This window comes from Eschrichtius robustus, chromosome 16 (assembly GCF_028021215.1).
Source record: "Eschrichtius robustus isolate mEscRob2 chromosome 16, mEscRob2.pri, whole genome shotgun sequence".
Taxonomy (NCBI): Eukaryota; Metazoa; Chordata; class Mammalia; order Artiodactyla; family Eschrichtiidae; genus Eschrichtius; species Eschrichtius robustus.
Window position 1 is genome coordinate 76,711,319 of NC_090839.1, and position 25,654 is coordinate 76,736,972.

The window sequence follows — 25,654 nt, forward strand, 5'->3', positions numbered from 1 at the left end:
GTCTCCCTCTCCCTCTTCCTCCCAATTCCAAGATGGAGACCGGGCGGGAGCGCGCAGGCGCGGTATGGACGCCGGGCCAAGGGGGCGGGGCCCCAAAGGAAACAGCCCCGCCCCTCTCTCCTTAAGGATGCGGCCAGAGAGCTGGGCAGCAACCCAGCCAGAGTGCGCGCGCGCCCCGCCACGCGGACCCTGGGTGGGAGGAGGTGGGGAGCAGGGCTAGTCTTGGAGGAGGAGCCCAGCGCGCTGTCCGACAACTGGTGGTGGAAAGGGCTGCAGCGCATGCGCTCGCCCCGCCTTAGCGCGGAGCCCGAGCTTGTTGCTAGGGGAAGCTTTGAGGGGGCGCGGGTGGAAGGAAATAAGAAGCCGTGATCTGCGCCTGCGTGCAGGGTAGAGGTTGGGAGGGGTAAGGGAAGACTGCTGCTGGGCGCAGAAAAGGCGGGAAAACGGACTGTCCTGGTTAGTAACTATCCAGCCTGGTCGTGGACTCCCAAGTTCGAGGAATCTTTGCTGAGAAAACTCGATCTGTCATATCCCTTCAGGAGACTGAGGCCCTTCACAGCAGCATGACCTGCACAAGGTCACAATGCATTTATGTCAAAGCATTTCCATGACCGTACCCAAGAGCTGCAGTAACCTTATGCCCTATACCAACCCAAACTAAAGAGTCAACAAGGAAAAGTCCCCTAAACCTCCCGAGCCTCTCTACCTTAAAATTCCCACCTCAATCCAATCCCCAATAAACACCCTGGGAAACACTGGGCAAAAAAACCTTTTATTTCCCCCACATTCCAGCTCTCCACTTTTGTAATATCTCTTCCAACTCAGAATCAAGGCCCAAGAAGTTGATTCACACCTGGAGAGAAACAAAATAAAAAAACAGGGCAGGTCAGAGGACCTTTGGAGGAAGCTCTGGTATGGCTGCAGAAATTGGGGAAGGAGCAGAGGAAGTGACAACTAGAGATAGGTACAGGCACTTATTCCAACTGAGATGGCCTCAGGATCCCAGGATCTGCCAGGAGCCAGAAAGCCTTCCTTTCCCAGTCTGCTCAGATCTAAGAAAGGCTGAGAGGGTTCCACCTTTTCCCATCCCAAGTAGGTGGCTGGAGCAGTCAGGCCTAGCCCTAAGCAATATAAGCAAAGTTGATCTTGAGGGTCCAGCTCCTCTGGTCAGCACCTTCCCTGGGTCTGAGCTGTTTCCTATTCTCCCACAGTTATTTCCTAGGGCACGACAGCCAGCTGAAGCTGAGAACAGTTTAAGAGCTGGGTGCACAATATATGACTCTCGAATTATATGACTCACCTTGAAAGGGTGAGATTTTTTTATAGAACTTTTTTTTTTTTTTTTAACCTTAATGAGCTGATGGACTAACTAGTTAGCCAATATGTCCTACCCCCACTTTGGAGGCTGTGTCCCTGCAAAGATCCTGCTAGCAGAATCAACTTTTTCTAATGCAATGATGGCTAATGTAAAAGATCAGGTGCATGTGAAGTGCTTGGGCACATAGTATGTGTCCAGTAAAAGGGCATCATCAATCCTTTTGAGCAGTTCAAGATGAATTTTACAAAATTTGCATCATAAAACTGGGTATCAGAATTTCAGGACAAAAGCAAGACAAACATGATTCATATCCAGGACACAAAATCAAATTTGAACCCCCTTAATTCACCGCTGTTGCCAAAAAGCTTGGAAGTGAACTACAGCTATGGATGAATCTTAAAATCAGAATGTTAACCGAAAGAAGTCAGTTGCAAAAGAATATGTATGATTCCACATATATAAAGTACAAAAATAAGTAAAACCAAACCATATTGTTTAGGAAAAGCTGTCTCAGTTACAACTGCCACTCACACCCCATCCCCTATTCCCACAGGACTGAGTCAGAGAACCTTACCTGAGAACGAGACGGGAACTAGGCCAGTGCCCTCAGAACCGGGTTCTAGACCAGTGGGACTCCCGGCGTGGGTGGAAGCACACAGCAGTGAGACAGCAGAGAAGGCCACAGAAGAGAAGCAGGAAGGAGCCCAAAACCAGCAGCCTAGAGCCACACAGAGCCAGCTCCTCCTAGGGGTGGGGACAGGAAGGGGAGGAGGAATGATGGAGAGAAGGGACTGTGGAGAATCTTCCCTTGGGAAGATATCTTAGATAGCCCCAGCCCAAGGGCTATAGAGAGAAGCATCCATGGGGGAGAGGGCTCTCCACATCCAGGGAGCAACTAAAGGGAAAATTCTATTCTTATTTTCATGCAAGCTAACATTTGTCTCAATGGTCTACAAACCGCTTTCTTGCCCAAACATTTAAACTGAGCCCCTATAATGACTCCAGGAGATAGGAAAGTTCACTATTGTCTACATTTTGAAATGTGCAAGCAGGGCCAGGTCTGGAAACCAAGGTCTCTGATTCCAAGCTCCCAGGTCAGGCTCCTCACCACGGTCTTTGCAAATGTGAGGGAACAGTATGAAGCAGCCTCCTAACTGGTCTCACTCCTCCACTTAGCCAGTCTTGTCCACCCAGCACCAGTGACTCCCATGGCCTGCAGTATCAAGTCACAGCATCTTAGCCAGGCCTCACGGTGCCTCATGACCTGGCCCCTGCATCTCTTTTGTCTCTTCCCCTATGTCATTCCTAAGCCCTCGTCGTGGAGTGCTCCTGAAGCCTGAACACTTTTCAGTCCCTAGGCCTGTGCTCATGCTGGTCCCTTTGCCTGGAATGTATCTCCCCCCTCCTGAACCGCCTCTACTGCATTCCTGCCCATGTCTTCCTCATTCTTCAAGGATCATCCTGACAGAGCAGAATGAGCCTGGGACTTGGAAGTCAGAAGGCTGTAAGTTGCAATCCTGGCTCTGCCACTTAACCAGTTGTGTGGCCTGGGGCAATTCACTCCCTCTAAGTCTGTTTCCTCATCTGTAAAATGAGATAATAACAGCTGCCTCATAACAGCCTTAAAAAGGCTATTTTAAGATCAAATGAGATAATGAAACTGAAAGCACTTAGTAAGGTATAAACTACTGTAAACAATTCCCTTTCTTAAATGCCACCTTCTTGGTGAAGCACTCTCCATAAATGTTCAAGTCAGAGTTAATTGGTCCTTACTCTGTTTGAATAACACTTTGCCTATGATAGCAATTAGCCCATTCTGCCTCTTATTACAGCTTCTGAATTCCTTTGAGGTGAAGATCATGTTTTATTGTATCTATAGACAATTGTTAATAGTAATAGCTGTCATTTATCCAATCTCTATTATGTACCAGGCGCTTTACATTCATTCTCATTTATCCTTATTTGTTGGTACTAGGAGAGAGTATCATGTTTTCTATTTTACAGCTGAGGAAGCTGAGGTTCAGAGAGGCCCACATGCTTGCTCAAGGTCACACAACCTCTGAGGCAGGATTATAAAGCCTGTGCTTTTCTACTAGGTAAAATTGCCTCCAGAAGCCATCAAGACACAGCATTCAGCATGGCAGTTTATGAAACCCCAACAATCTGAGGCTCTTACGGAGGTGAGCAACTTGGTGAGCACAAGACCTTCGTGGCTCCAGACACTGACACACTCCTCAGCCATCCTAGGGTTCAGGGTGGCGTTTCCTGCTCCCTCTTCCGAGCAGGACATGGGTGGCTGGCTGGAGGGCAGGATTCCTGGAGCAGCACTAAAATACAGGCAGGTTCCTGGGGTCCTTTCCGTGGTCACCCTGGCTGTAATGAGGACCAGCTCTCCTGCAGAAGATCCTATGAGAGGCACAGGGGAGGAGATGGAAGAAAATGCAGGGTGGGATGGGAGTCATCAATCTTTAGACAGCTATTCATTTATGTAGGCTTCCTACTGTACCAGGTATTTTGGCATTGATTCTATTCAGTAAAGTCCTCTAATACCATCATTTGCATCACTGAGAAGTGAAAATAGCTGTGTACCGATATAAATAAAAATTAATTTAAATTAGCTCACAATCAATAAAACAATCATACCAATACTCGGAAAGCTGCAGCAAGACTGGGGTAAATACACATTGCTGATGTCAATTTGTATAAACTAGTTCGTTCTTTTTAAGAAAGCAGTTTTCCACTACTACCCAAATCCATTAAAAGGTTCACATCCCATTTCAAATTAGTGAGAAAAGGATGGCCTACTCAGTCAATGGCCTTGGGACAATTTCCATTTGGGAAAAAAAAGTCAGACTCTTACCTCACACTATAAAGTCCAGATGTATTAAAGACCTATGCAAATAAACTAAAACAAAACAAAACAAAAACCTAAGCAAGTATTAAAAGAAAATACAGAATATTTTCTCATTTTAAAGTGGGAAAGAAAGGCCTTCCAAAAAAAGACACAAAACCTAAAAGACCAAGTAGAGGACAAGAGCAATAAATTTCATAAAAACTAAGAACAATGAAAGATAAGTTCTATCTTACCTTAAACTATACAATGAAAGATAAGTTAAAAAAAAAAAAGAAGTCACAGAATGGCTGAAAATACCTATAACATATTTAATTGGCAAAAGGGTTTACTATCCAGAATGCATAAAGATCTTCTAAAAAAATTCAGAAGATAAAGACAAATAACTTAAAAGAAAAATAAGTAAAGGATATGAATAGGAAATTCAGAGAAGACATGAAAATGGCCAATAAACCTATAAGAAGATGCTCAACCTCACTAGCAATCAGGGGAAAGTAAATTAAAACAATCAGGTAATTCCTTAGACCATTAAATTGGTAAAAATTAAAAAGACTGACAATAACAAGAGTTGTTGAAATGTGGAGAAATGGGCGCTCTCCACTGGTGACACTTCTAGAAGACAATTTGGCTGTTTCTGTTGCAATTTTAAATGAAGACAGAGAAGGACTGAGAGGATGCCCACCAAACTGTGGACTCTGCAGAGACGGTAAGGAGGACTTTTACATTTGCTTTGTACACTTCTGTGTAGTCTGAATCCACAATAAAATGAATTTGTGTATTTAAAAAGAAAGGTCCATACTCTTTGACTCAGTAATACCACATGCAGAAACTAATCCTAAGAAAAAGATTCAAAAGAAAAGTGCAAAGTATACCAAATGTTTATTGTGTTTTCATAAAAAATACCAAAAAATAGAAAATAATAAAAATGTTTATCAATAAAGAAAGAATTAACAAATGATGGCCTAACCAATTAACAGATCAATTTACATCCGTTAAAATAATAATGTTCTGGCCACTCAGTAATACAAAAAACATGATGTCATAAAGTGAAAAAAGAAATACAAACCAGTATATACATCATAATTGCAACTGAGAAACATATATGTAAAATTCTGTAAGAGAACTCCCCTTTCTTCTATGTTCCCCTGATCGAATCTGTCACCAAATCCTGTCCATCCCACACTTCTATCGACTCTCTCAAATCAGTCCCCTTCTTTCACACCACTGTCTTAGCTCAGATAAGTCACCTTTTTATCGCAACCACCTCCTAACTGGTCTTTGTACATCTGGACACATTCCTTCCAGGCAGTCAGCCAACAGAGTATGATCTTTTAAAAAGAATAATAACAAAATTCTATTTTCCTGATCAAACTCTTTGAGCTAGCCAAATGTCCTGGATAAAGTCCAATTACCTTGGCTTGGCACAAGGGACTCTCCATGGGATTCTGCCTGCTTCTTCAGACCCATCTCCTGCCACTCATTCAACACTCCTTCCCCTGCACCAGTCAAACTGAACCCCTGGAAGTTCCTAAATGTGCCATCATAATCCCATATGCATGCCTTTGCATATGCTCTTCCCTCTGTCTGGAAGAGCACATTCCTAAACCTCCCTCAAGCCTCAGCTCAAGCCCCGTATCCTTGGAAAAGCCTGTCTTCGCCATCCCTGCTTGATGGACTTATGAGTACTCTCACTGTACCTTGTGTTCTACTGCACACACTGAAAGGTATTTACTTCTGTTCACATCTGTATCCTTGCTAGATTGTGAGTGACTTGTGGTGAGGATCCACATCTTACAGATCTCTGTATTCCCCATGCTTGGTACATAGTAGGTGCTCAACAATTACTGATTAGATGACATAATCATACGTGATTACTTTTTACTTGGTCCAAAAATCTTTGATGTTATAACTTTGTTTCTAACCATGAAGAAGCAGAAACTGACAAGCTGATCCTAAAATTAATATAGAAGTTCAAGGGATCTGGAATAACCAAAACAATCTTAAAAAAAAAAAAAAAAGAACAAAGCTGGAGAATTCATATTTTCTGATTTCAAAACTTACTACAAAGCTACAGTGATCAAAACAGTGTGGTACTAGCATAAGCATAGACATGGATCAGTGGAATAGAACTGAGAGTCCAGAAATAAACCCATATGTCTACGGTAGATTGCTTTTCAGTAAGAGTGCAAAGGCTATTCAATGAGGAAAGAATAGTCTTCTCAACAAAACATGCTGGGACAAATGAATAGTACCTGCAAATGAATAAAGTTGGACTCCATCCTCACACCATACACAAAAAAATTAACTCAAAATGGATCACAGACCTAAATGTAAGAGCTAAAACTATAAAATCCTTAGAAGAAAATATAGGAAAACCTATATTTAGTGACTTTGGGTTAGGCAAAGTCTTCTTAGATATAATACTAAAATCACAAGCAACGACAACAAAAAAATAGATAAACTGGACTTCATGTAAATTAAAAACTTTTGTGCTTCAAAGCACACCATCAACAAAGTGAAAAGACAACCCAGAGAATGGGAGAGAAAATCTGCAAATCATACATCAGATAAGAGGCCGGGATCTAGAAAGCATAAAAAAAACTCCTACAACTCAATAATTAAAAGAAAAATTATTCGATTTTTAAAATGGGCAAAGACTCTGAATATACATTTCTCTGAAGAAGATATACAAATGGCCAATAAGCACATGAAAAAATGTTCAACATCATTAGTCATCAAGAAAATGCAAATCAAATGATGCAACCGATAAGGGCTTAATTTCCAAAATATACAAACAGCTCATACAACTCAAACCAAAAAACAAACAACACAATCGAAAAACGGGCAGAAGATCTAAATAGACATTTCTCCAAAGAAGACATAAAGATGGCCAATATGCACATCGAAAGATGCTTATCATCGCTAATTATTAGAGAAATGCAAATCAAAACTACAATGAGGTACCACCTCACACTGGTCAGAGTGGCCATGATTAAAAAGTCTACAAATAACAAATGCTGGAGGAGGTGTGGAGAAAAGGGAACACTCCTACACTCTTGGTGGGAATGTAAATTGTTGCAGCTACTATGGAGAACAGTATGGAGGGTCCTTAAAAAACTAAAAATAGAGTTGCCATATGACCCAGCAATCCCACTCCTGGGCAGCATATATCCAGCCAAACTATAATTCAAAAAGATACATGCACCCCTATGTTCATAGCAGCACTATTCACAATAGCCAAGACATGGAAACAAACTAAATACTACTCAGCCATAAAAAAGAATGAAATAATGCCATTTTTCAGCAACATGGATGGACCTAGAGATTATCACACCAAGTGAAGTAAGTCAGAAAGAGAAAGACAAATACCATATGATATCACTTATATGTGGAATCTAAAATACGACACAGATGAACATATCTACGAAACGGAAACAGACTCACAGATATAAAGCACAGACTTGTGGTTTCCAAGGGGAAGTGGGGGTTGGGGAGGGAAGGATTGGGAGTTTGGGATTAGCAGATGCAAACTACAATATTATATATAGGATGGATAAACAAGGTCCTACTGTATAGCACAGGGCACTATATTCAATATTCTGTGATAAAGCATAATGGAAAAGAACATGAAAAAGAATATATATATGTATAACTGAATCACTTTGCTGTACAGCAGAAATTAACACAACATTGTAAATCAACTATATTTCAATAAAATTTAAAAAAAAGAAAATGCAAATTAGAACCTTAGTTAGGTATCACTTCACACTGACTAGGACAGCTGTAGTCAAGAAAACAGGAAATAACCAGTGTCGGTGAGGATGTGAAGAAATTAGAACTCTCATACACTGCTGGTAGGAATATAAAACGGTACAGCCACTTTGAAAAACAGTCTGGCAGTTCCTCAAAAGATTAAACATAGGGACTGCCCTGGTGGCGCAGTGGTTAAGAATCTGCCTGCCAATGCAACACAGGTTCGATCCCTGGTCCAGGAAGATCCCACATGCCGCAGAGTAACTAAGCTCATGCGCCACAACTACTGAGCCTGCGTGCCTAGAGCCCGTGCTCCTCAACAAGAGAAGCCACCGCAATGAGAAGCCCACGCACCACAATGAAGAGTAGCCCCTGCTCACTGCAACTAGAGAAAGCCCACGTGCAGCAACGAAGACCCAATGCAGCCAAAAATAAATAAATAAATAAATTCATTTAAAAAAAAAAAAAAAGATTAAACACAGAGTTACCATATGACCCAGAAATTCCACTCCTAGGTACATACCCAAAAGAAATGAAAACATATGATAATGCAATAACCTGTACATGAGTGTTCAGAGCAGCATCATTCATAATAGACAAGAAGTGGAAACAATCCAAATGTCAATCAACTGATGAACGGATAAATAAAATGTGGAATACGTGTATAGTGAATGCTCTTCAGCAATAAAAAGAAATGAAGTACTAACATATGATACAACATGGATGAACCTTGAAAACATTATGCTAAGTGAAAGAAGCCGGTCACAAAAGACCACATATTATATGAAATGTCTGGAATAGGCAAATCTGCAGGACAGAAAGTAGTTACTCGTTGCCTGGGGCTGGAAGGTTAGGAGAAAAAGGGAAGTGCGTGCTAATGGGAACAGGATTTCTTTGTCAGGTAATGAAAATGGTCTAGAATTGACAGTGATGCCAGTTGCACACTTTTGTGAATATAAAAAAGCCATTCACTTGTACATTTTAAACAGGTGTACTTCATGGCATGTGAGTCTTACCTCAATAAAGCTATTATGTTTTTTATATAAAAAGAACAGGAGAAATTGTCCTGAGTCTATATAATCAGACACATTCCTTTTCTCTTGCTCTCTAATCACACACATGTACACTTGGCAATACAGAGACCTACTCTCACCTGGCAATATGCGTATGTGTGCCTCCACACACATACACCTATTGACCCATAGGAGAATCTTAGAACGATAGTGTTGGAAAGGACCTCAGAAGTCTAAGAATTCCACCTTTCTCTCCTCCTTCTTCATCTCCACATTTTTTAGATAAGGAACTTGAGGCCAAATCTCACACAGGAATTAATGGCACCCTCTGACTCACTCTCACTCATCATCTTCCCAGAAGACTCTAAGCAATTTGGGAATGGAGGATGTCTGATTTTTCTGTATCCTTCATAGCACACAGAGCTGTGCTAAGCACATAACAGGCACTAAAGACACTAGTTTAAATAAATAGAACATGTTTCTCTGATATCCCTGAGGAAAAAGAAAGTGCCTCTAACAGAAGCCCCAAGGGATGAACAGGGTTGAGAAAGAACTTTAGGTCAAATCTTGCCCATCTCATCACACCTCCAAGGATAGAATCAAAGAACCTCAAAGTTGGAAGGGGAGAGAGAAAACATTTATAGAGAACCTACACAGTGGGCATTGTGTTCACTGAAAGTATCTAGTCCTATTACAGCAGAAGTGACTAACGCCCAGAGATGTGCCCAAGGTCACCAGGATGGTGAGGTCAGGGGCAGGACCCACCTGTGAATGTTCTGATATGCAACCCCACAGTCCTCCTTGGTCTCACCTTTCAATCCCATATGACTACCCTGGACCTGGGTTTGGAATGTCTGGGTCTTGTTCCTGTCTCGATCATCTCCGAAGTTCAAGGTGGTCAGTAAGCCCACGACGTGAGACCCACGCCACTTCCCTTTGACTGTCCCATTCACGGGGCACAGGGTCAGCTGGCCAAAAGATCTCAAGAAGGAGACCCAGTCCTGTGTGCAAAAGGAAGGTGGGGAGAGGTGAGAGGAGATCAGCAGCAAGAGCTGGCCTGCAGGGGAAGGATGAGCAGGAGGGTGAGTACTCACCTGAGGGATGTCAGGGCTGCGTAGGCCAGTCTTGTGGGTGAGGAGGAAGCCACCAAGGCCCAGGCCAGAAAGGCCAAGAAGCAGCAAGATCAAAGTGGCACAGACCAGAGGTGGGTGGTGGGCCAGGCAGAGATGCAGGTTGTGCCCTGCCTGGCAGCTGCCCATGGGGAGCAGAGGGGTCTGGGCCTCCAGGGAGAGCCTGCTGGAGGACAGGAAGGGAGACCTGGACAAGAGCCTGCCAGTAAGAAGGCACTTACCCATTTTATTCAAAGGAAGTGAAAGCACCAAGAAGACAAGGGACTTGGCCAAGGCCACACAGCCAGTTAGTGGCAGAGCCAGGACAAGAACCCAAGGCTCTTGACTCCAAGTGTTCATCTCCATGCACCACTCAATAAATGTTTGCTGCATTTCATTTCTGAAGTAATCAAGGTGGAAGCAGAGCAGAGCACGCTGTACTGGAAAAAGGAACTCAAAAAGGAGAATTCTCAACGGGAGAAATTCAGGAAGCAGCTGTTCTGGGGCTAGGGTTTGGCTGAAGAACAGTTCCAGCTGATAGCCCAGACAAGGGAAGCATCTGATGAAAAAGAACTCCACTTTGGAGCTAAACTCAATTTGAGTCCTCCTCTGCCACTCACTGGCTATGTGAGAAAAATGAGCGAACCTCTGCGAGCTTAAGAATCTGTGAAATGGGAGTTCTAAGAACATCAAGTAGTGAGGACTAAATAGAGCAGATAAAACAGTTTGCATAGTACTTGGCCTTGCAGGAACTGAACAAATGTCCATTTCCTTTCTATTCCTCTGGGTCATATTGATCTTCAAAACCAGATGAAGCAAGGCAAAAAGACTGTGGGGAAAACTGAGGCTCGGGCACTTTAACAAAGGAGTGGTAGGGCCAAGGTCTGAAACCCGTCTCCTGCTTCCAAGTGGAGTGCGCTTTCCCTGGCGAGAAGCAAGAGCCTGATGAAAAGGAACATCTGGAAGGCAAGATAAACATATGGGATGGGGGAGAAGGAGGGCTCCAGGGAAATGCAGGTGTCACAAACGCACAGCCCTGGCCCTGCCTCCCGTCCCGGAACATCTGTAAAGGGGGAAAAGGCAGGAAGGAGGAGGGTAGAGCCTGAAGATCGGAGGCTGTTGGTGCACCTAGGCCTCCCCTCCCCCGCAAAGCCCCTCCAGCAGAAACTCAACACCCATATCCCTTCCCGCTGTAGCAGCATCGAGTCCGCCCGCCGCTCGCTCTCACCGCTCGCAGCCGGGCGGAGGCCGGCGCCCCCCGCGACGTCACGCGAGGAGTCGCGAAGGGGCGGGGTCCGTGCTCCCACCCACCCCACCCCCAGTCTGCGGGATTCGCATGCGCAGTGCCCACGCGGGCAGCCGCCTCGCCCCTCCTGGTCAGGGTGGGGGCGTACCAAGAGGACATCCAATGCAGGGGCAAAGGGGAAAAATAACACCGCGGGAGGTGAGTAAAAGGGAGAGAGGCAAGGGAGCTAACCCTAGAGACGTTGTGAAACTGTCAACTCTCCATCCGGAGAGACCATGGGGGCATTTCAACGAGACTCTCGTCGCAGGCAATTTTCTTTTGCTCGTCTCCCACCCGCACCAATAGCACAGCCCAGCCGCGCCCTGGTTCCGGGTAAGGACTTGGGGTCCGCCCGGGGGCGGGGCTTCGGTCCTAGGACTCTGGCCTTCCGGGTTGGGCTTGGGGTTTGGGTTCCGTTCTTCTCTGCAGTCTAATAGTGTTTAACGTGTACACCTCACGCTTGGTCCCTGGCTTTTGGCGACTCCTAATGCGTAGCTGCCAGGATCCTACATAGATCTGCGTAGATCCTACAGCTGCAAGGCTGCTCAATAGAGACCTCTCATTTCACTTCTGCCCGCATTTTAGAGATGAGAACACGAGGTCCATCTTAACCTGAAATAGCAGGACACGTGGAGCCAAGAACTTTGGGTTCAAATCCTCACTGTGTCCCTGCCCCTACATAAGACATAATCGTGCTCTTCTGGGGACTGAGTTTACTCCTCTGTTAAAGGGGATCATCTTATCTATCTCACTTGTTGGATAGGAAGATTAAGAGGTAAAGTGTGGGAAAACATGAACCCACTGAGCACACAACCGGCACTGGACAAATGCTGTTTGAAACATAATCTGAGTATTCAATTCTACTGAGGCTTTCTTAAAGCAGAGGCCATGTCTTTCTGTACGACCACCCAAAATCCTCTCATATATCGTCAAATGATATTCAACAAGGGTGCCAAGACCATTCAGTGGAGAAAAGCTTGTCTTTGCAACAAATAGTGTTAAGAAAACTGGATATCCACGTGCAAAAGAATGAAGTTATTAAACTCTTACTTTACACCCTATGCAAAAGTTAATTCAAAATGCATGGAAGGGGACTTCCCTGGCGGTCCAGTAGGTAAGATTCCTGGCTTCCACTGCTGGGGGCACCAGTTCCATCCCTGGTCGGGGAACTAAGATCCTGCATGCCGCATGGCCAAAAAAACAACCAAACAAAAAAAAAAAAACCCCAAATTCATGGAAGAACTAAATGTAAGAGCTGAAACTATACAACTGTTAGAAAGAAACATAGGGGGAAAGCTTCATGATGTTGGATTTGGCAATGATTTCTTGAATATGACACCAAAAGCACAGACAGCAAAAGAAAAAAATAGATAAATTGGACTACATCAAAGTTTAAAACTTCTGTGCATCAAAAGACAACAGAGTGAAAAGGCAATCCATGGAATGGGAGGAAATATTTGCAAATTGTGACTCTGCTAAGGAGTTAATATCTAGAATATATAAAGAACTCCTACAACTCAACAACAACAGCAAAACCAACTTGATTAAAAAACGGGCAAAGGGGCTTCTTGGTGGTGCAGCTGTTAAGAATCCTCCTGCCAATGCAGGGGACACGGGTTTGAGCCCTGGTCGGGGAAGATCCCACATGCCGCGGAGCAACTAAGCCTGTGCACAACAATAGTTGAGCCTGCGCTCTAGAGCCCATGAGCCTCAACTACTGAAGCCCGCATGCCTAGAGCCCATGCTCTGCCACAAGAGAAGCCACCACAATGAGAAGCCCGCGCAGCACAACGAAGAGTAGCCCCCGCTCGCTGCAACTAGAGAAAGCCCGTGCGCAGCAACAAAGACCCAACTCAGCCAAAAATAAATAAATTAATTAAAAAAAAAAAAAAAAACGGGCAAAGGACTTGAACAGACATCTCTCCAAAGAAGATATACAAATGACAACACATAAGAAGATTCCCAACATTACTAATCATTAGGGAAATGCAAATCAAAACCACAATTAGATACCACTTCATAGCTATTAGGATGGCTACTATCAAAAAAAAAAAAAAAAAAAGGAAAATAACAAATGTTGACAAGGGTGTGGAGAAAGTGGAACCCTTGTGCATTGTGGGTGGGAATGCAAAATGGTACACCTACTATGGAAAACAGACCAGTGTACCTTTGAAAATTTTTAAATAGAATTACCATATTATCAAGCAATTCCACTTTGGGGCATATACCCCCCAAAATTGAAAGTAAGGTCTCCAAGAGATATTTCTATACCATGTTCATAGCAGCATTATTCAAAAGACATAAAAGGTGGAAGCAACCCACATGTCCATCGACATATGAATGGATAAAAATATATGATATATACATACAATGGAATATTATTCAGCCTTAAAAAAGGAAGGGCATTCTGACACATGCTACAACATGGATGAATCTTGAGGACATTATGCTAAGTGAAATAAGCCACTCACAAAAAGACAAATATTGCATGATTCCACTTATAAGAGGTACAAAAAGTAGTCAGAGTCATAGAGACAGAAAATAGAGTGGTGGGGGGAGAGGGGAATAGGGAGTTATTGCTTGATGGGTCCAGAGTTTGAGTTTTGCAAGATGAAAAGCATTCTGGAGATGGATGGTGGGGACCACTGTACAACAAGGTGAATGTACTTAACACTACTGAACTATGCACTTAAAAATGATTAAGATGGTAAACTTTATGTGTATTTTGCCACAAGTAAAAATAATGATTAGAAAACCTTGGACGGGGGGACTTCCCTGGTGGCGCAGTGGTTAAGAATCCGCCTGCCAATGCAGGGGACACAGGTTCGATCCCTGGTCTGGGAAGATCCCACATGCTGTGGAGCGACTAAGCCTGTGAGCCACAACTACTGAGCCCACGTGCTGCAACTACTGAAGCCCACACGCCTAGAGCCCGTGCTCCACAATGAGAGAAGCCACTGCAGTGAGAAGCCCGCGCACTGCAACGAAGAGTGGCCCCCGCTCGCTGCAACCAGAGAGGGCCCGTGCGCAGCAACAAAGACACAACACAGCCAAAAATAAATAAATAAATTAAAAAAAAAAAAAACCTGGGGGGGATTTATGGCACAGTCTCCTAGGGTATAGTGGGTGTTTTATAAATGCCACTGATTGTTGCAATTCCAAGTGTAGGAAGTATTTTCTTCTCAAAGGAAAAATAAGTGTAGCTGTCAGAATTTTAGAATCTAGGAATTGGAAGGCACTTAATAACTGAACAAGTTCAACAATACCACCACCCTCCTTTATTTTCCAGATGCTAAACTGATGTCTGGAGAAGTTAAGGGACTTGCCCCAAGTCTCCCAGCCAGTTAAGCCTCAGCCAGAACTAGAGCCCAAGTGTCCCAACACTGAATCCAGTCCTTTCCCACTAAATCCTCCTTCGTCAGCTCTGCCAAGAGATCTCTCCTGAAAACCTACAAAAGTCTCCGCCCATTCACTCTCAGTCATGTCCAGCCCAGTCTGGGCCAACTAGGTAAACTTCCCCAGTCTTGATCTAGTCTCCCCACCTGCACCTCAGCTCCTGGAGTACTATGTTCTCACAAGCCCCAGGTTTTTTCATAGTTTGAGCACATAGTATTCACTCAGTAAATATTTGTTGATTAATTTACTAAAAACAGCTTCATACAAGCCAGTTTCCCTGAGAACTCACCCATTTTCAGTCTCATTTTATGGTTGGGAGCATGTCTGCCCGTGCTTGAATGTTTGTGAAGTTTAGGTTAAAATGTAAAAGAAAGTTTATTTGGTCAACAGTTATTTTTTTAGTGCCTTCTATGGTCCAGGTACAAAATTAATATCCAAATAGCAAATATTTTGTTAATGCTTCTACTTAATGACAAGTCTAATTTGTAGGGTAAGATAAGACATGAAAGTGCCCAGTAGTGCTGGTATACAATAGGAAGTCAAGAAATGATTTCCCCCCATTATTCTTGTGCTACAATTAGGCGTATTTGGACAGCAGTTTCTATAAATGACAATAATTGATATTTACTTGCCAAACCAAACAAATCCTATGGACCAGTAGAGGCAGACTGGTTAGAGCAAGAAACTGCCTCGAGGTCTGAGAATCAGGGTAAATGGATGTGAACAAATGTCTTATATATTTAAAAAAAAAAAAAAGTTGGAGGAGAACCGGTGAAGACACAAAAATTGGTTGCGCACTATAATGCTCCAGTATTACACCAACATTCTGAGTTAATCCACTCAGCAGGCCCTCAAAGGATGTTATTGTGGAAACCTGGTCCTAGACATGTTTAATTTAACCAAGGTCACACAGATAGTAGGTGGCAGAAGTTGGCTTATGATTCAAGCTTGACTACAGCCTATCATGTGAGAATCAGAAAGCTGATGGATAAGGGAATCAACCAGTTCCTTGAAAGGAATCTCAGGAGGGATTCCTCAATCACTCCACAGTGATAAATTCCTCTCAGAGCTCTGGCCCAGATAAAGCTGCTCTCAGAGACCTGTTTGATTTTTTTCCTTCCAAATTATTGTCTTAAAATTTGGGGGGACTAAAGACCCTTTTGAGAATCCAATGAAAGCTTTTCATTTAGTCAGGCAGATATTCATTCAATAAACATCTGTGAGCTGCCAGGCTCTATTCTGTGAGCTAGGAATACAATGGGGAACAAAGCATTCAGGATCCCTGGCCTCCTGGAACTATAATCTGCTTCTGGACCCTCTCCCTGGAAAAATGCACTTTCATCTAAACATTTGCATGCAGTTTAAATCAGTGGAACCTCAGTCCTCTTGGAGCTCATCCTTGGACAAGAGCCCCTAGATACTTAATAACGTTCCTTCTACCCTAGTTAAACCTCAGTTTTGTGTTTAGTTTCATATCAGAACTGCTTGATAACATTACTGCTTTCTCCCTTTATGACTTGGTTTCATCCATTCAATCAACCAATTCATTCATTCAATAAATATCTGAACACTTGCTAACTGCCAGGCACTTGGTTAGGTACTAAGGGAAGCCATATTTCCTACCAATGAAATGCCTTAGTGAAAGAGGCAGACACACAAAAAAATTATGATAAAATGTCTAATACCGTAATAGATAAATAATCACATAACATATAATAACAGTAGCTACCCACTACTGAATAACTTCTAAATGGGTCAAGCATTTAATGGCCTTTAAATGTTACCTCGTTCAACCATGCCAATAACAAAATATTATCCCTACTTTACAGATGAAAAAACCAAGGCTTAGCAATGTTAGGAAACTTGCCAATGGTCTCCAGCTAGTCAATAGCTACATGTAATACACACACACACACACACACACACACACACATAATAAAAATATTGGGGAAAAAAGGAAAACATGTCTATAAGCCTGGGATAAGAGATACTTTCTCAAGCAGGACACATATATACAGAAACCATACATGAAAAAATTGATAAACTTAACTGTTTAAAATTTAAAACTTCTATATGATAAAAAAAAACATGTAGGGCTTCCCTGGTGGCGCAGTGGTTGAGAATCCGCCTGCCAATGCAGGGGACACGGTTCGAGCCCTGGTCTGGGAAGATCCCACATGCCGTGGAGCGACTAAGCCCGTGAGCCACAACTGCTGAGCCTGCGCGTCTGGAGCCTGTGCTCCGCAGCGGGAGGGGCCGCTGATAGTGAGAGGCCCGCGCACTGCGATGAAGAGTGGCCCCCGCTTGCCGCAACTGGAGACAGCCCTCGCACAGAAACGAAGACCCAACACAGCCAAAAAATAAATATAAATAAATAAATAAAATTAAAAATAAATAAATATATTTAAAAAAAAAAAAACATGTAACTGAGAAGTGGGAGAAAATAACTGCAATATATATTAATAGTCAAGAGATTAGTAGTAACTAATATGTTGTCCCCCTGAGGTAAAATTTATATAGTGTGAAATGCACAGATCTTTAGTGTAAAATTTCATAAATTTTAACAAATGTAATGCCTATGAAAACACCTCAATCAAGATATAAAACACTTGCATCACTCCCAGAACTTCCCTCATTCCCCTTCACTCCCTACCTTCTCTGTCCAAAGGCCATCACTATTCTGATTCTATCACCAAATCTTTAATTTTTTTCCTTAAAATGTCCAAATTCTCTTACTAGGTCGTAAGTTTCCTTAAAGGAGGACCTGTTTCTTTTTCTCCTTTAGGTTGTGTGTGTGTGTGTGTGTTAAAATATATATAAAATTTGCCATTTTAACCATTTTCAAGTGTACAATTCAGTGGAATCAGTTACATTCACAATGTTGTGCAACCATCACTACAATTTATTTCCAAAACTTTTTTATCACCCCAAACAGAAATTAGGTAACCATTAAGCAATAATATCCCCCCTGACCCAGACCCTAATAACCTCTTATTTACTTTCTATCTTTATGAATTGCCTATTCTAAGATATTTCATATAAGTGGAATCATAATATTTGTCTTTTTGTGTCTGGCTTATTTCACTTAGCATCATGTCTTCAAGGTTCATCCATTTATAGCATGTGTAAGAATTTCTTTCCTTTTTAAGGCTGAATAATATTCCGTTGCAGATACATACTACATTTTCTTTATTCATTCATGTGTTGGTGGACACTTAGATTTTTTCCACATTTTGGCTATTGTGAATAATTCTGTTATGAACACTGGTGTACAAGTGTCTGTTTGAGCCCTTGTTTTCAAATCTTTATATGACTAGGAGTGGAATTGCTTGGTTATATGGTAATCCTATGTTTAACTCTTTGAGAAACTGCCAAACTGTTTCCCACAGCAGCTGCACCATTTTACATTCCCACCAGCAATACACAAGGGTTCCAATTTCTCCACATTCTTACCAACACGTTATTTTCTTTTTGATAATAGCCACCCTAGTGCTTTGGAGGTGGTATCTCATTGTGGTTTTTATTTGCATTTCCCTAATGACTAATGGTATTGAACACTTTTCACGTGCTTATTTGTCATTTGTATATCTTATTTGGTAAAAAAAAAAAAAAAAAAGATATTAAATTGTCTAGAAGGACACACAGGGCCAGTCATTAACTTTACAGAGGTAGGTGGCAGTAGTAATTTTGCTTTGTCCTAAAAAGGGATTTATTTGTTACTAATGTGATTTGAAAACAACTTCTTTTTCATCAGTGGCTTCAGTTAGTGTATGATTAGTGTATGATTATGATATACACCAATGATTCAAAAATCCCTATCTCTAAGCCATACATTGAAGTTTAATGTCCATATTTTCATATTTTTACTATAAAGCTCCATTCATTCAACATACATTTGTTGGGTACCCACTGTGTGCCATGGACTGTTCTAAGTGCTGGGGATCCAGTAGTGAACATAACAAACAGATCTCTAGCCTGAGGAATTTATATCTTTGTTTACACTTGGTGTCATCTAGGCACCTCACTTAGCATGTTCAAAACTGAACTCAGGGAGTGACATCAGTGAAAAGGACAGAGTAGGTACCTCTAGTAGCCTATACCTCCCCAGAATTACTGAAAAAACCTGAGAAAAACTGTCAGAATGAACATATCAGAACTCTGGGAGATAGTCAAAGGTTTATAACAACTAAGTGAATGCTTAATCAAGAGAAAGGTCACAGAAACAGGGTAGGAGAGCTTTGTGGTGTTTTAATGTTAGCTTTGCTCCATTTCCCTCCTGGCACAGTGGCAGTCTTAAAAACAGAAGCCTGTGTTCCTGGTGTGGATATCTGGCCCCAGAGACAACCGAGTGAATCTTGTTCCCAGGAATTATGTTTGTTTGTTCTGACCTACCCATGGGTTCCCTGAAGGACTGATGTACCTGTTTTGCCTAACTCAGAACACCCTCAGGGCAGAGACATACCTTCATGGAGAATATTCCTAGAAAACATTAAAAGCCAAATGAACAAGCCAATGCCATCCAAGACAAAAGATAACAGGTGAGACAAACAAGAGACATACAAAACTCCAGAGAGGAAAAAAAAAAGGGAAATGAGGATCTTTGGTAAATAGGGCTTTGAAAAGCTCCCACATCCAGGACAGGATGCATGCTCATAAAATACCTGAGAAGACCATAGCTTTCACCTCTGGCTGGTCTTTAGGTTCAGCACAGCAGGAAGTGAAGGCTAAGGCAGAGCTGTAAATGGCCTGGCTAAGTGTTGAAGGAGTGCACCAACACAGAGACAATCTGCAAAGACCTGGAAAGTATTTTTTCTTTTCCTCTCCTCTCTTCCCCACCCCTTTCTTCTCCTTTTCTCTCTCTTTTCTCCACAACATAATAATTTCAAAATGTTCAGTTTTCAGCAAAAAATTACAAAGCATGCAAAGAAACAAAAATATACAGCCCGTTCACAGGAAAAAGAAAGTAATAGAAACTGTCCCTGGGAAGCACAGATTCTGGACTTACTAGACAAAGACTTTAAATCAACTGTCTATAATGTGCTCAACAAGCTAAAGACATGGACAAAGAACTAAAGGAAACCAGGAGAACAATGTCTCAACAAATAGAGAATATCAATAAAGAGGTAGAAATTATAAAAAAAGAACTAAATAGAAACTTAGGAACTGAAAAGTACAATAATGTTTTTAAAAAGTACAATGATGTTTTAAAATGTACACAGAATTTCTTTTAGTTGGGTATGATAAGACGACACAGAAATTAATGTCATGAAAGGAGAAGTTTTTATACTCAGAGATACCTAGAAGCAAAAGGCAAAGCACACCACACAGGGCAACATGGGGGAGCACCAGGGTCAGTCAGGAGGCAGTGGGAGTGGGAAAAAAATGTGGGGCAAGACCCCCACATTTTGTGGAAACATGAGAAGGAATGGATGAAGCAGGGTAAGCATACTCTGGATTGGTTAGTTTGAAAAACTTCACTGGGTTCTTGGGTGTTGGAGCTGTCCCTGTTCCCTGGTATCTGGCCCTGGGGTGATTAGGACAGAGGGATAGTGGCCTAGAGTGTAAGAGGTTTGATAAAGGAGGTGGTTGGGGGTATAGGCTTTGGTTTGGTTGATTTGCATATGAAAGACACACTTGCAGATGAGTCCTTTACTCTCTCTAGGAACTGGCTAGCCCTGGGAGGTGCAGTATCTTCCAGGTCAGCAAGACCCCAAATGTCAAAGCATCAGGAAATACTAAAATGAAAAATTCATTAGAGCAGTTCAACAGAAGATGTGAGCAGACAGAAGAAAGAATCAGTGAACTTTAAGATAGGTCAAATGAAATTATCCAATCTGAGGAGCATAAAGAAAGAAGAATGAATGAAAATAAAGAAAGCCTGAGAAACTTGTGGGACACCATCAATAATACCAATATGAAAGTAATGGGAATCCTACATGGAGATGAGAGAGAATAAAGGGCAGAAAGAATATCTGAAGAAAGAGTAGTTGAAAATTTCCCAAATTTTATTTTTATATATATGCACCCAAGAAGCTTCATGAACTCCAAGTAGGATAAACTCATAGATCCACACAGACACGTTATAATCAAGCTGTCCAAGGCCAAAGATAAAGAGAAAATACAGAAAGCAACAAAAGAGAAGCAACTTGTAATGTACAAGGGATCTTCAATAGATAAATAGCCAATTTCTCATCAGAAAACATGGTAGTCAGAAATCAGTGGGATGACACACTTAAAATGCAGAAAGAAAAAAACTGTCAACTAAGAATTCTATATCTTGCAAAACTGTCCTTCAAGAATAAAGGAGGGGGCTTCCCTGGTGGCGCAGTGGTTGAGAATCTGCCTGCCAATGCGGGGGACACGGGTTCGAGCCCTGGTCTGGGAAGATCCCACATGCCGCGGAGCGACCACGCCCGTGAGCCACAATTGCTGAGCCTGCGCGTCTGGAGCCTGTGCTCCGCAACAAAAGAGGCCGCTACAGTGAGAGGCCCGCGCACCGTGATGAGGAGTGGCCCCCACTTGCCACAACTAGAGAAAGCCCTCGCACAGAAACGAAGACCCAACACAGCCATAGATGAATGAATAAATAAATAAATGAATAAATAAAAATTAAAAAAAAAAGTATTTGTTCCTTCTTCCCATTTAAAAAAAAAAAAAAAAAAGAATAAAGGAGGGACTTCCCTGGTGGTCCAGTGGGTAAGAATCCACACTCCCAATGCAGGGGGCCCAGGTCTGATCCCTGGTAGGGGAACTAGATCCCACATGCATGCTGCAACTACGAGTCTGCATGCCACAACTAAGACCCAGCGTAGCCTAAAAAAAAAAAAAAAAAAAAAGAATAAAGGAGAAATTAAGAGTCCCACATAACCAAAAGTTCACTACTAACAGACTTGCCCTACAAATGCTAAAGGGAGTCCTTCAGGCTGAAATGAAAGGACACTAAACAGTTACTTGAAGCTATACAAAGAAGTAAAGAATACTGGTAAAGGTAACTACATAGGTGAATATAAAAGTCAGTATAATTGGCTTTGTAACTCCTCATTTTTTCCTATATGACTTATAAGACAAATGCATAAAATGATAATTATAAATCTGTTAACTGACACACAATGTATAAAGATATAATCTGTGATAATAACAATATAAAGGGAGAGGGACAGAGCTGTATAGGAGCAGAATTTTTGTATGGTATGAAGCTAAGCTGTATTAATTCAAACTAGGTTGTTATAAGTTTAAGATGCTCATTGTAATTCTGAGGGTAACCACTAAGAAAATGATTATAAAATATACAGAAAAGGAAATGAAAAGGGAATGAAAATGGTACATTACTAAAAAAAAAAAAAATCAAATAAACGTAAAAGAAGGTAGTAATGGAGGAACTGAAGAACAAAAAATATACAGAAAATAAATAACAAAATGGCAGAAGTAAGTTCTTCCTTATCAGTAATTACTTTAAATGTAAAAGGATTAAACTCTCCAGTCAAAAGGCAGAGATTGGCAGAATGGATTTAAAAAAAGAAAAAATCTATATGCTATTTACAGGAGACTCATTTTAGATTCAAAGACACAAACAAGTTGAAAGTAAAAGGATAGAAAAAGATATTCCATACAAATAGTAACCAAAAGAGAGCCAGGGATGGCTATGCTAACATCAGACAAAATAAACTTTAAGTCAAAAATTGTTTCAAGACACAAAGAAGAACATTATATATTGATGAAAGGGTCAATTAATCAAGAAGATATAACAGTTATAAACTTTATACACACCTATCAACAGAACCCCAAAATATATGAGGGCATGGGACTTCCCTGGCAGTCTACTGGTAAGACTTCACGCTTCCAATGCAGGGGGCACGGGTTTGATCTCTGGTCGGGGAACTAAGATCCCATATGCCACAGGGCACAGCCAAAAAAAAACAAAAACAAAATACATGAGGGCAGCTGTATGGCCTGGAGCTCCCGCCATAGCAGCAACGTACACTCCAACGTACGTCTGTTTCTTGTTCAAGTCCTTGTGTGGCAAAAGTTCTAGAGATGGATTGTGGTGATAACTGCACAATGTGAATGTATGTAATGCCACTGAACTGTATACTTAAAGATGGCTGAAACGGTAAATTTTATATTCTGTGTATCTTACCACAATAAAAAACTGGAGGAAAAAAATGAAACACCGACACATGCTACAACATGGATGAACCCTGAAAACATTATGCTAAGTGAAAGAGGCCAGACACAAAAGTGCACTTATTGTATTATTTCATTTATATGAAATATCCAGAAATGGCAAATCCATAGAGACAGAAAGCAGATTAGTAGTTGCCAGGGGATGGGCAGAAAGGAGACTAGGAAATAACTGCTTCATGGGTTTAGGGTTTCCTTTGGGGTGATGAAAATATGTTGGAACTAGATAGCTGTGATAATTGCACAACACTGTGAATGTACTTAATGCCACTGAATTGTACTCTTTAAAATGGTAAATTGTACATTATGTGTATTTTGCCACTATTTAAAAACCTGAGCTTATTACTTTTCCTTAATATATACTCCTTTTACTGCATCTTCATCCCAGGTAACAGGAGAACCATCGACCCAGTCTCCCAGGTAAGAAACCTCTGAGTCAGCCTTGACTCCACCCTCTCCCTTTACCCCACCCATTCCATCCACCATCAGAATTGTCTCTGGTACCCTTCTCCTCCTCTCCATGCCTACTGCCTTTGATTGTTTCAGGCTCTCATCTCTAATCAGGACTACTGCAGCTATCTCCTAACCCTTCTCACTGCCTCCAGTTTCTCCTCCCTTCAATACATCACGCACATTGCCTACTCAATTAGCTTTCTAAAAGAGCAATCTCAAGATTCCGCTGCCCTCCTAAAGACCTCTGCTGACTCCAGGAGAAAGTTCCACCTCCTGGGACATCCTTCACAACCTAGCCTCAATCACCCAGCATCATCTTTCCATTTTTCACTCCAGCCACATAAACATCTTGCGATTCTAGCTATTCCACACCACCATAGTTTAGGCTAGCACTGTACTCTTCATGGAACACACTTACGTACTTCTACCTTGTACACACTTTCTCTTTCTTCAAACCAACCTCAAAGGTCACAGCCACTGTGATGTTTTTCCTCCACCCTCAGAATTGAGCCCCCACCCCCATCATGCTTCTACAACACTCCTTTCATTACAGTACACGGCACCCTGCATTTTAACTTTCTTGTAGAAAATCTATCTCCTTTGGGTTGTGAATTCCTGAAAGGCAAAGACTGCGTCACATCCTCCTCATCTCTATAACCTCAACACTCAATACAGTACCTGGCACATGGTAGTCTCAAAATGTTGGTGAGTTCTCTCTCCCATTCCCCCCAGCAACTGTTCTAAATCTCTCCCACTCTCCTCAAATCCTTTTTCCAACCTCTGAAACGTCCATCTGAACTGTCAGCAGATGGCCTTACCAGAAAGAGGCCATCACTTATGAAATCCTTTATCATCTACACTTGTCACACACCCCCTCACCCTACATAGCCTGCATACCTGTCCAAACTTTCCTCCTCGTCTCTGTTCACAGAGGAAGATGTGTCCCTCCTCCAGCCCAAAGCCAACCCCTCCACTGTGCTCCAGATCCCCTCTCATCTCTCATTGCTTCCTCAGTCATCCTTCTCGGGCTTTCCTGGTGGTGCAGTGGTTAAGAATCTGCCTGCCAATGCAGGGGACATGGGTTCGAGCCCTGGTCCAGGGAGATCCCACATGTTGTGGAGCAGCTAAGTCCGTGCACCACAACTACTAAGCCTGCGCTCTAGAGCCCGCGTGCCGCAACTACTGAGCCTGCATGCTGCAACTACTGAAGCCCGTGCGCAACAAGAGAAGAGCCCATGCTCCACAACAAGAGAAGCCACCGCAATGAGAAGACTGCGCACCGCAACAAAGAGTAGCCCCTGCTCGCCGCAACTAGAGAAAACCTGCACGCAGCAACGAAGACCCAACACAGCCAAAAAAATAAAAGAAATAAAAAGAAATAAATTTTTTTTAAATGTTAAAAAAAAACCAACTATATTCCTATTTAAAAAAATCATCCTTCTCTCCTTTTCCACCCATATTCATTCAGCAAATACTTACAGAGCAACTCTTTGTGTCTGGATGCTGGGCTTATAATGGCGAATGAGTTAGATAATGCTCCAGACCTCATAAAGCCTCTACTGTAGTGAGAAAGATCGACAAGTAAATCTGAAATGGATAAAAGGAAATGAATATGAAGATACAGGGAATAAGAGACAGGTCACTTTAAATAAGAAGATCAGAGAAGGATTTTTTTTTTTTTTTGTGGACGTGATATTTGAGCTGATGCCTGAAGGATGTGAATGAGTTTTCTGTGTGAAGGTCTGGGGGATGAGGATTCCAGGTAGAAGGAACAGCAATGCGAGGACCCAGAGACAAAAAACAAACCAAGGTTGTCTCAATGGCCTATAAGGCTCTCCAAGCTCCAGCCCCCTAACACCTCTCTGACCCCATTTCCTACTGTCCTTTCCCTCCCTCAGTCCACTGGCCTCCTTGCTGCTTTTCAATTACGTCAGGTCTACTCTCTTCCTAGAGCCTTTGTGCTGCTGGCTGTTCTCACTGCCTGCAGTTTTCCTTAGATGTCTGCTTGGCTAACTTGCTCACTTTCTTCAAGTCTTTTCTCAGAAGTCACCTTCTCGACAAGGCCTACCCGACTACTTTACTTAAAATTGCGATTCATGTCCCCCTCCACCACAGACACTCCTGATCCCCTTACCCTACTTTGCTTTTTATTCTTCTATAGTGCCCATCACCTTGTAACATACTACATAATTTATTTATTCATTAAGTCTACTGTTTACTGGCTGCCCCCTCACTAGAACATTAACTTCATGAGGGCAGGAATCTTTGGCCACTAATGTATCCTAAGGACTCAGA

General features: G+C 42.2%; 1 protein-coding gene and 1 long non-coding RNA gene across 4 annotated transcripts; one reads left to right on the plus strand and one right to left on the minus strand.

Annotated features, from left to right (window-relative positions):
• Nucleotides 1–43: 43 nt before the first annotated feature.
• Nucleotides 44–11,375, minus strand: TMEM219 (transmembrane protein 219). Of its 3 annotated transcripts, none has more exons than XM_068565528.1 (7): nucleotides 11,273–11,370; nucleotides 10,030–10,231; nucleotides 9,747–9,936; nucleotides 3,495–3,724; nucleotides 1,893–2,062; nucleotides 770–853; nucleotides 44–568 (listed from the first exon to the last, which is right to left on the minus strand). In XM_068565528.1, the coding sequence occupies exons 2-5, from the start codon at nucleotides 10,192–10,194 to the stop codon at nucleotides 1,925–1,927; spliced, it is 723 nt and encodes a 240-aa protein (XP_068421629.1). In that variant the 5' UTR covers nucleotides 10,195–10,231; nucleotides 11,273–11,370; the 3' UTR covers nucleotides 44–568; nucleotides 770–853; nucleotides 1,893–1,924. The 3 variants fall into 3 exon arrangements, with proteins under 3 accessions (XP_068421629.1, XP_068421627.1, XP_068421628.1); XM_068565527.1 differs by having other exon boundaries at nucleotides 45–568; nucleotides 10,030–10,228; nucleotides 11,273–11,375; XM_068565526.1 differs by lacking the exon at nucleotides 11,273–11,370 and having other exon boundaries at nucleotides 10,030–11,250.
• Nucleotides 11,376–11,402: 27 nt separating this feature from the next.
• On the plus strand, nucleotides 11,403–24,695 carry LOC137778452 (uncharacterized). The gene is made up of 3 exons (XR_011076895.1): nucleotides 11,403–11,488; nucleotides 23,295–23,326; nucleotides 24,291–24,695. It is a non-coding gene; the product is annotated as an uncharacterized lncRNA (long non-coding RNA).
• Nucleotides 24,696–25,654: the final 959 nt, after the last annotated feature.